At 41.3% G+C, this 11,735-nt stretch overlaps 1 protein-coding gene across 2 annotated transcripts in view; it reads right to left on the reverse strand.

Annotated features, from left to right (window-relative positions):
* Positions 1–11,735, reverse strand: part of TULP3 (tubby like protein 3) — a 64,021-nt gene that overhangs the window by 38,834 nt on the left and 13,452 nt on the right. For both annotated transcript variants that reach the window (XM_019516033.1, XM_019516032.1), the window contains exon 2: positions 3,514–3,565. In XM_019516033.1, coding sequence (XP_019371578.1) covers positions 3,514–3,565 — 52 coding nt within the window. The remainder of the gene's footprint in view (positions 1–3,513; positions 3,566–11,735) is intronic.

The raw sequence follows: 11,735 nt of genomic DNA on the forward strand, positions 1-11,735 counted from the left end.
TGTGGCACGTGAAGGCATTTTGCTTGGCATGCACACCTCGGGGCAAGGGCCAGGGCTGTGCTACCACAACAAGGACTGGACCCCTTGCAGCTCTTCTGCTGTCTGCCGCTGGCATGCCAACATCTTACAAGTCAAGGTTGTGGGTGTTTTTGGCACTCTGCCCAAAAACATTGCCAACCCCTGCATTAAAGGTATAAAAGCATGCCAAAAGGAAAGCAGAGCTACTGAGGTCCCTTCCACTTCCAACCCTACTTTCCTGTGATCCCAAACTGAAAGAAGGATAGAAAATATAACAAGGAATCTTCTTCAGTAAGTCATGTGCTTTTTAATTACTTTAAACTTAAAATAGACCCTTGGCCATGTTATTAAGGATTATTATACGAGTATAGCATGGATATGTATAAACAATATCAGAAAGGCCAAGGCACAAATTGAGTTACACCTAACAAGGGGTAAGAAAGGCAACAAAAAAGCTTTTTATAAATTAATTAGAAGTATGGAGAAAACCAAGGCAACTGTATGTCCCTTGTTGCATGTGGAGAGGAAGCTAGTAGTGCATGATGTGGTGAAGGTTGAAATGTTCAATGTCTCTTTTAATTCATTACAAAATGTCAACTATCAGATAACGTACAGAGTTCCCTTCAAGGACAAGGGGTAGACATTCAGTACAGAGTAAGGAACGAACAAGTTAGATAAGTTACGTGTTTTCAGGTCATAAGGGCCTAATGAGATTCATTTTAGCTGCTGAGACACTGGCAAAGAACTCATGAGATCAAGTGAAGCCCCAAAAGACTGAAAAGGGTAAATATAGTGCTTGTCTTTAAAAATGGGAAAAAGATGGACCTTGAGAATTACGAACAAGTCAGTCTAACTTCAGTACTCAGAAGGAAATTGAGCATATAAAATAATAATTTTATAAGCACCAGGAGGAAAACAAAGAAAAGCCAACATGGATTCAGCAAGAACAAGTCACACCACTTAACCAGCCTGGATTCCTTCTATAACAAGGTGATACGAATTATGGGCAGGAAGAGAGCAATAGATGCAAAACACCTCAACTTCAGAAAGGCTTTTAACAGTTATGACATTCTTGTAAGCAAGCTAAGGAAATATAAACTAGATGACACTACTCTGAAGTCACATTACTGGTGGATAACCAGGCTCAGAAAGAGTGTTATCAACTGCTCAATGTCTAACTGGAAAGATGTATTAACTGGAGCTTCCCAAGTATCTGTCCCAGGTCCAGTACTGTCCAATACCTTCATTAAGGACTTAGAGCACGGAATTGAGTATGCACTTAATATGCTCGGGGAAGATACAAAGCAGACACTTCAGAGGACAGGGTTATGATTTAAAATTACCTTGATAAACTGGAAAAAACGGGCTGGAACAAAAAAGATTTAATTCAGTAACAGCAAGTGCAAAAAATGCTACATTTATAAAGAGACAATTCAAATCCATAAATATAAAGCAAAGACATGACCAGTTAGCATATTAAAATGAATGGTATATGCATGTTATGGGAAGTGATTCTTCCAATCTAATCAGGATTGGGAAAGGCCTCCCCGGAAGGACTGTGTCCAGTTTCAGGCACAGTGCCTCAAGAAAGATGAGTGAAAACTGGAAAAAAGTCCACAAGAGAGCAACAAAAACTGTTCTAGAAAACATGAGATAAGGAAAGATTGGAAGAATTGGAACTAATTAGCCCAGAAAAGAGAAGACTAAGGGAGATTTGATAAGCATCATCAAATACATGAAGAGTTCTTATCAAGACAACGGTAATCAATTGTTCTCTGTGTCCACTGGAAGCAAGATGAGGACTAATGGGCTTAAATTGCAACAAAAAAGATTTAAGTTAGATATTAGAAAGAAATGTCTAAATATGTGGGTTGTTAAGCACTGGAACAGATTACTTAGAAAAGATGTGAAATCTCTGTTACTGGAAGTTTTTAGGTGCAAGTTAGATGAACATTTGTCTGGAATGTTTTAGACAGGAATCAACCTGCCTTGAGCAGGGGCATTGGGACTAAATTGACTCCTGAGATCCCTTCCAACCCTATTTTGTCCATAAAATATATAATTCTAATGAAAAGATTCAACTTCCAGCACTGCTAAGCATCTAGAGCTCTATTTTTTTAATTTTAAAAAGACAGTGTTAAGTTTCTTTCCCTTAGGAGTTTTGCTAATCATCTTCTGGGTACAGCCATCCAGTTCTGAGTCTACAAAATCCTGGAGTAGAACCCCAGAGTTATAACTGCCCCATTCTTCTATAATCTTAAGTCTGGAATCTAGTGTCAAAGGACCACATGCTATTTTATGGCTGATTAATTTAAGAAAAAAGATCCAGCTAATTTGCTTTTTCTCATGTGGTTTCTCTCATTGACAGAAAGAAGGGGTGGTATGGGCAGTCTCTGTGTAATACATGACAGAACAGGGAGCAGGAAGGTAGCACAGCAGAAGATAGGGTAGGAAACGGAAAGCAGAGCAGAAGATCAGGCAGAGGAAAGGGACTAGAGTGGAACTTGGTGAGGGTGCAAAGCTAATTTGTGGCAACCCTGCCAAAAAGGTTGGCCCTCACTGACTTAAAGGGTATGCTGATCTGGGAATTCAGAGTCACAGAGAAGTAGGGCTGGAAGGGACCTCCACAGGTTATCTAATCCAACCCCATGCTTTAGGCAGGATCAGTAAGCAGTTTCTCTGCTATTTGAAAAGAGATACTATTCCTGTAACTTCTGCTAAATGCTAAATCCAAAATAGTTTGTATTTAGAGACAGAAAGTAACAATAGGCTGGAGAGCTGTCTTGACAGTGAGATTAAGCAGCTCTTCCTTTGATTTAGAGAACATATTTCTTCCTGCTTTGATGTTTAAACCAGATAATTCCTTCCTGGGGGATGAATTACCCCCTCCATTTTGAATCATTCTGTTTTGCAAGGACTGAGTCCCAGTGAAATGAATAAAGCAGCTCCTGCATGAGGCACAAACATATCAAAGAAATCAAGCCCCAAAACCAAAGCAAGGCTGACTTTCAAATCAACAACAAACCCCAGGAAATCCTTACCAGAAAAATTACAACATTAGTTCTAATTTGTCATTATCCCTTATTCAAATCCCATTTATCACATTTTCTCTCACATCCTCATGTCCCTCCTTGTCTTACTTCACACATGGCTGCACACACTGTAAGAGATGAAAAGGTTCACAAGTCCCCAGACTTTTGCTCTGCACCTTGTGTAGTCAATTATATCAGTGAAATGCTGATATTTTATACCCACTTAGTTCTGGTATGAAGCCTGCAAAAACCACAGCGCAAGAGGAAATTGGGCCTATTAAGGAGGAAATACAAGGGGAAGACTAAAAAAGTGCAAAAACTTGCATTTCCTCCTGTGGCAGAATAAAGAGGTGGTAAAACTAGGCTCATAACATAAAATAGGGCTGAAAAAGGAAGTTTACAATGGCATGTGCTCATTCTTCTGTGCCTGCTCTTGCAAGCTCTGCATTTCCTATTTATGTACCTGATTTGCTAGTTTCATCTGCCGCAGTTTCACACTTTCATCTTCAAAGACACTGTGAAAAACAAAGACAAAAATTATTGCTTGTTCAGTTTATTTGCATAATACTGTAATTGTACATGAAGCTTTGTAGAGCATGACAAAGTTCCCAACTCAAATTATAATCTCACCACTAACCCACAAGCCGTGGAAGACTCAGAAGACCCCAGATGCACTTCAACAGCACAGCATAGACAGGACTGACCCACGATTTAACCATGTCCCTGGGCTGGAAATATTTTGTAAGTAAGAAAACATTGAACGGAGAAGAGCAAAATGGACTGTTTGAGGCTCTGAAACAGCAAACTGATTTAACATGTCTTTACAACAATGGTCCTGTGTTCACTATGGTCATAGTTCCTGACAAATACCTTGATCCAACCAAACTCCAAACCATTTCAGCATTCTGACCTCCCTAGCTTCTCAAAACTCTATACTTGCTCTCTCCTCTTGGTGGACTGGAGGGCAGTTACATGCTATGAATTTCAAGTGATGCATATAAACTGATGATTTTATACTTAAACAATTTATAGGATGCTTTTTAACCAACCGGTTTCTAGGTCCTAAGTTATGGCATACATAAAGAGCCTATTACCCTTTGCATGGTAATCATGTATTCCCTAAATAAGTGTTATATATATTATATAAATGATGTGTAAGACTGGTTAACCCAAGAACGGGAAAATGTTAAGTGAAAGTAAGCATCATTTCTGAATATGAAAGTATTAGAGGAGGCTGTACAATTAAAATTTTGAAAAAGTTGTGGCCAGATGATATAAAGTATTTACATCAGAGAAAGAGAATGCTTACAGAGTTAACACACTCATATTTATGTACATTTATGTGGGTAAAGAGATGATTTGAGCTAACCAAAGTTGCTTTTTAAACAGGAAAATCTCTGTCTGGTCAAAGGCATGCAAGACTGGGCAATGATGTCATGCCACATGTTAACTGAGCTTCCATAGTGAAGTAACAAGCCAGAAGATGAAAGGGTTTTGATTTCAAAATGACTACTTTGTCCACTGTGATACCTTTCTGGGACACTGAACCTTTGCATCACCTTGGGGTTCAGGATTGGACTATTAGAACTTCTTTCTAATGCATCATAGCTAATAGTTTAATATTCTGAAATATAAACTTCTTGCCCATCTAGCGAGATTTTTAATAAGGCAATCTGAGTTCTCTCTGCCTGTTTTTTATTTTGTGATTTCCCCCCCTCTTTGCAAATTAAATGAGAAATATTTTCACTTAAGTCTAGGAGACTGAACTGAGAAGCTTCAGATAGACACCAAACTCTGACCGGACTGGCTGCAGAGTCAAAGGCGAGAAGTAGCTTGAGCACAAAGTCAAGGGCAAGGAAAAGTTGATCTCTCCTCTGAAATGTGATGTGGAAGACTATTAAAAAAGCAAAAACTGTGTAACATCTGCTAAGTGCAGTGTATGTAATAGCTTCTACATGGTACTCAAATGTGTGATGAAGGCATGAACTCCTTGCATAATGAAAAAGCTGGTGATGGAAAAGGTTACCCCTCGCTCCATCAGAAAACCAAGTTGAAGAGCCCTGAGTAAAATGCTCAGAGGAAACAGGTGAATACAGCAACAACACTAACATCCTCTATTTGCATACTGACTATAAAGTAATAAACAGCATTTTTGAACTGTTGACCAGAGTTAGATATAAAACAATCCACTGAACATGTAGCAGTATTAGATCATCAGATAATGATCAATTTCCCAGTTTTCCCACTCTGTATTTCTCCAATGTTGCCTAATTAATATTTAAAATTTGCACACTCTGGATACAAGCTAACATTGTAGACACTTCCACAGCTGTGATGAAAAAAAAGGCTCTAAGGTTTTTCTAAATAATTTTTCCTAGCCTTTTTTAATGCTGGAAATGTTAGGTGACTATTTCTTGTTAGCTGGACGGCAGGCAGTATTTGAAAGATCTCTGAAATGCAGGTATCATTCAATTAAATCAATTACGATTAATGATAATTAAAATTCAAGATACTTTAATTATGTCCCACCAAAGGGGAATAAAAGTATGCTAACTGAAAAATTTAAAGCAGACACTCTTACAGCAGCAGGACCACTACTGACAAGACCTTACTTTCAACACTTCTCATCACTTAAAGGCTGGGAACAGTAGAAGATTTAGTCTACGGTGATTCTCCAATCCAGTCCTCTAAGTACCTTCCAAGTCCTTCAGCAGTAAAAGGAAAGTCAGGAGTTACGTAAAAGTCAAGCCAAAAAGTGTATGTGCAAGTAGGTGGGGATTGTTTTTGGGAGCAAAAAGAATAAGCAAAAGAACCCAAATTTTAGATCTTTTTTATTGTATAAAATACATGAACAATTTTGTTCCCTCATAATTTACTTTTAAAGCAGATTAAAGTAGCTATGTGAACAGGATTTTAAATGAAGAAGCGCAGCAAACCTCTCTCCCTTGGAGAATACGAGGAGATACCAGTTTGCTGGGGTACAGACAGGGAAGAGTGATCAAAGCCATGAGCATTTGTTCTCTAAATGTTAGAGAAAAAATGTGACAGTATTTTCACTTACCACACACCCCTTGACCCTTCCCCACTCCTTGGCTTCCTAAAGTGCAACATAACGGGCAGGAAAGCAAAGCTCCTTCCCCTTCTAAAGTTAACTTTCTCTCTTTAGTAGTTCAAATGGAAATGCTGTTACTCATCTCCTTTGCCAGGAAAAGGCACTCCCACTGTATCATCATCACCAGTAAGGAATGTGAGCTAGCAGTGGGCTAATACAGCCTCTGGCTCAGCTGGCTTCAGACAACTCCACAGAAACAGCACTTTCAAATGCTTCTCTAACATGCTTGTGCAAGAGCACATTAAACCCTGCCAGCAGCAAAAGCAATTACACATCCACTGCAAAGGAGGGAAAACAAAATCTGCATGAGTACAAGAACATGGTCAAGAAAAGAATCCCTGAATTGATTCCCAGTAAATGTGAAATTAATATTTTCAGAGCAGCCTTTCAGCAACTGCCTTTCTTTTTCTACATCTCCACAGACCACACACAAAATTCACCATCCCACTCCAACAATTGCCCCAGCTATTGTGCCAGACTTGCACAACAGGTGACATGATTCTGTAAACTGGAATACAATTCCTCAAACCCCAACTGCACAACCGCCACCAGCCAGTTGGGAAAGGGAGGCATGTTTAGCTGGGGAGCAGGAAGTTCACTCCTCCTCATTTGCGCCCCATATGCATGTGGAAGTGGCATCTGCTGAGCCAGGAGCTCCCCGCTCCCCAGGTACTGCTTCCATGGGCACCTGAGAAGGTAAAAAGGCAGGCACGCAGCTTTGTGGTTGCTTTGCCATTTTATGGCACCATAAATTTGATAAGCATGTGGCAGGCTGCTATTTCTGGCACAATTAACATATTAATTGTGCCCAAAATAGAACGTGTCACAGGAACCTTGGCCTAGAAATCTCAACTGGAATTTACTTTTCACTTTGGTACAGCAGGCCTGTGAAGAGGTACAATCAATTACCTCTGAAGTTTTTGTCTGTTTGTGCATGCTTTCATAGGAAGACAGAAAGGGATTGTGTATCAGTATATTCTTATGAAGGCTTTACACTGTATATTGAAAAAAATGCACTTATTTTGAATTTGAGAATGTATTCACTTTGTTCTAGGGCAGGGGTGGGCAATATTTTCTGGCAGAAGGCTGGAATGACTCAGCTTGGGTCAGAGATAGAGTACTAGGGCCTGGTCATTTGCTGCTGCTTCTCCTTGCAGCCCAGCTATGGCATGGCACAACACAATGCAGTGAAAGCACCCCTCCACCAAAGCCCATGCCACCGTAGTACAATACAGTGTAGGGAGAATCTCCTGCCGCCAAAAGCTGCCAAAGTAATGGCTCCGAGGGCTGGATCCAAAGGCTCTGCGAGCCAGATATAGTTTGCGGGCCATAGGTTGCCAACCTATAGTCTGCAACCTAGGGTACTTCAAAGCAATGCCTGAAAGATGTCTTTTCATCTCTAATTCTGAAAATAAAACTTCATAACAGAATCTGGATGTTCCTTGATTCAGTAACCATCCAGTGCATCCAAGTGATATCTGAAAATAAGTGCGATAGATGTTCAACCTGATCAATAATGTTTCAGCCTTTGTGTAAATATGAAAAATCTTCATAGTTAGAGAGGGAAGCAACTTATATTGGATCACCCACTCCCTCTTGAGGCCAATAAACAGGTGGAGCAGCTTCTGATAGGAAAAGCCATGTGCTGAAAGAGAACTTTGCACCAGTTTTCTCTTTAGGAAGATGTCTTCCTGTGGCCTCAACGCCTTTCAACGGCAGGAAGGACAAATAATATGTAACTCGTAGATTTTATTAAGTTTATCTTCCAAAATTCAGACAACGACAGCATGTACATTGCGATGGTCTGAGAAAGGCCTCTCTTCCATTGTTCTTAAGTGGGTTCCTTATTCTGGTCATGTCTAAAACTGATGGATTTATGAATGTGTTTGCATGCATGTTCTATGAATATAGTCAAAAGAAGTGAAGTGGGCATATTCCCTTCAGGGTGTTCCACAGTGCATGAATAGTACTGTTCGGTTCAGCATTTCTTAACCCATGGGTACTGACCCAAAAGTGGTTTGCAAGAATATAAAAGGGTGTGAACAAACTTTGAAAATGGATCAACAAATTTTCGAACTAGATTCTCCTTTAAAGAAGAAAAACATAGGAAACTGTGGCTTTTCCCTTACAGGCTGTCAGAGTTCCAGCCTGTGAGGGGCTGTTTGGGGCCTGCCGTGTACCCCCCACACCCTCCCCTTTGCTCCACACGCTGGGGTGCTGGGGCCTGGGGGCACAGCAGGTCGAGAGTGAGGGGCACTGGGTCAGAAATGGCCATCAACGTTTACAAATAGGTCCTGGTACAAAAAACATTAAGAACCACTGGTTTGGTTCACTTGCAGAGCTGCTTGGGAACAGGGACACCTCTCCAATGTACCATATTTTCTTGCACATAACCTGTACCTTTTTCGCTGGGGCCAAACACTAGGTCAGCCCACATGCTAGTTTTAGGAACAGGTGCTGGCTTAATGGCCACGTACTGGGTCTAGGGCCATGAGCTAACTAGTGAAAATTGGGGTATGTATTATATGCAAGAAAAACATATCCTTATGGTGGGATGACACAGCCCTACATGCTGGATTGGGCCAGCGTATGGAGGTAGCCTGCAGCTGGACCTAGCTCATGTCCTTAGACTCAGTACATGGCCCTGAAGCCAGCACGTCCCCAGACCTAGCATGCAGGCCTGACCCAAACCAAGTACTGGAGCGAGCCAACCAGCTTAATAGGGGTATGTATCCTAGTATGCAACAATACTTGTGTGTTGTAGTGAATAACCAACTGAACAGAAGCTCTCAGCATGACATGGTAGCCAAGAAGGCTGCTACAACCCTGGGATGCATACATAGTAGACAATCAAGCAGGGAGTCAGTATTACCTTTAAAGGTATTAGTTTTTCAGTAATGATCTTGCTATGCCCAAGTCTGATCATCCACTTCAAAAAGGATTTTGAAAAATTGTAAGGGTTCAGAAAAGAAGTGCAAGAGTTAAGATCTGGAAAATATACCCTATACCAAAAGACTTGCATACCCCACTCTACTGAGTTTGCCCAAGAGAAAGATAAATAATGGTGACTAGGTCCTGTCGTATGGGTGTGTAGAGAGAGTAGTTTATGATAGTTTAAGCTAGAAAGAAAGCAGGGTAGAGATGTACCTTATAGACTAACTGGTGAGGGAGGAATTTCTGACCAGATGACTCCTAAATCTAAGAGAGAGGGGAGACATAATGGAGTACTGTGGTGGGATGCTGAAGCTGGATACAGACTAGAAACAAGGTGTAAATTTTTTAAAAACAAAAGGTAGCTACCCACTGGAACATCTCCCTTAGGGAAATACAGATTTCTTACCTCCTTAAGTCTATGCAAGACTGAATATTGTTGTCAGAAAGTGTTAATAGCTGCCCTCAGGTGGGGCCTTTGATATATTGACAATTAGAGCTCATTAAAACTGATGGGCTTAATAACAACCTTATTTTAAGCTAAATAAAAGGAACAATTCAATACCCTTTGATGTAGCTATATCTGAAACAGAAGGCTGCTCTCCAATGGCATCCAGCTACAGGGCAAAGCTAAGCAGTGGGAGCCAGGACTTTTCTGGGTTCATTGGTTGCAGCTGTGCATGAGGCCACAAGGCAAGAGAAACTGAGGGCCTGTCTCCATTACAAGGCTTGTACCGGCAGACAGCAACTGCCGTAGGGGAACTGCCAGACCACATTCACAACTGTGCAGCTCCTGCCTCTGCTGTGTAGATCCACCCCAGCAACTGTATTGATATGTTGCATATGAGCTGTTCAAAGGGGCTGTCTGTTGGTGGGTAAGTGGCAGCAGAAGGTGTTCACCCACAGAGATAGCATTACTTTACCAGCAGAAAGAATGGGTTCTACTCCCATGCATACAGTTCACTGCCACCTTCGTCAGAGACTGAGCTGGTACTTGCTGGGTAGGCATTTTTGGGTCTTTGTTGTTTTAGAACCACGTAACATTGACCAAGCAAGACAAGAGCTGCCAAACTAACAGAACTCTTGGGCTCAGGATTCACTGGGAAGGTAGGTATGGAAAATAGGGCAAAAAAAGCCCCTGTGTGCTGCAGTTTATATCCACAGTGTTCAAGGAAAGTGGTTCATTTTTTTCCAGTGCATCCAGACTGTCTCCTAAAGGAAACAACTTCACAATACTTGGAAAACTGACAAGTCTTTCTGAGATAGAGGCAAACTTGGGGGGAAGTGGTGGGGGGAGGCAAGATGGTGGTCACACCTCCATTGCCTGTTTATGGCTGAGAGCTCTAGTACTCAGCAGATGAGATGCGTGCAATGAGCTATCCACTGCAATCCCCTTTTCACCCTCCTGGACCTGCTACTGCATACAGAAGTTATGATCCTGATAAAGATATTTCTGGGTGAGATTCTATACTCCCCGTTATGCTGGAGGGGCAGATAAAATGATCCTAGGGACCTTTTAGCTTAAAAATCTGTAAGTTAATTAAATGAGATAGATGTGCCTTTGCGGTTTACTCAGAGCATTCAATAAAATCTGGTGTACATAAAGTTACAATTTTCCCTGTAAAATAGTCACTTCATTTCTCTGTGTGAAATGTCCCTCACCAGCAGAATCTGAAAGAGCCAGATCATAACCAAAAAGGAAAATGTGACTGTTAAACCAAAGTTAGCAGAGAGGTTCAGTAGAGGCATTGTACCAGAAACCATGGAACTCAGTTTAAAATTCACTAGCTTTTTTAGTGTAAAATGTAACTAGATCTTAAGTTTACTGTGTCCGGTTAAATATTAATCCAATAAGCTAAAGCAGTCTGCTAAGTAAATTATTTTCTATCATGGTATCACTGACACATACATCAGGATTAACGGAATGTGACCCTAGCTGCTGACAGCTATGCACTATTTATTTTAGGGGAGTCTGTTAGGTGGATGAACATTAGCACGGCAACGCTTATTTCCACAAGATGCCAAAATTCCTTGTAACCATATACCAGTGATTCTCAACAGGGTACCATGGCACACTGGGATGCTGCAAGATCCTTCTAAAGTTGATGCACAATATTACCACTGTTACGTGGGCAAGCACCTACACACCACTGAGAAGATAAACCCAGAGATTTCAAACGGGCATCCATCACGTCAAAAGCATTCAGGAACCTATTGTGGTTTTTCCGAATACTCTGCAACAAAATAATTGGTCTATTTTTCACTCTGGAGAAATAAAAGGAGTGAAAGCCAAGAGCTGGCATTTTCCAAAGGGTGCCTGGATCTAAAAATGTTGAAAACCACAGTCAGTTACAGTATCATAGAATCAATGAGTCGGAAGGGACCTAGACAGATCACCTAGTCCGACCCCCTGCCATGGGCAGGAAGGAGCACTGGGGGTGGCAGGGGTCATAAGACCCCAGCCAGGTGCCTATCCAGTCTCCTCTTGAAGATTTCCAGGGAAGGTGAGAGCACCACCTCTCTGGGAAGCCTATTCCAGGCTCTGGCCACCCTTACTGTGAAGTAGTTCTTCCTAATATCTAACCTAAACCTATCCTCCCTCAGCTTGTGGCCATTGTTCCTGGTGACTCCAAGGGGGGCCC

Source organism: Gavialis gangeticus, unplaced genomic scaffold (assembly GCF_001723915.1).
Source record: "Gavialis gangeticus isolate Ggan-Ray unplaced genomic scaffold, GavGan_comp1, whole genome shotgun sequence".
Lineage (NCBI taxonomy): Eukaryota > Metazoa > Chordata > Crocodylia > Gavialidae > Gavialis > Gavialis gangeticus.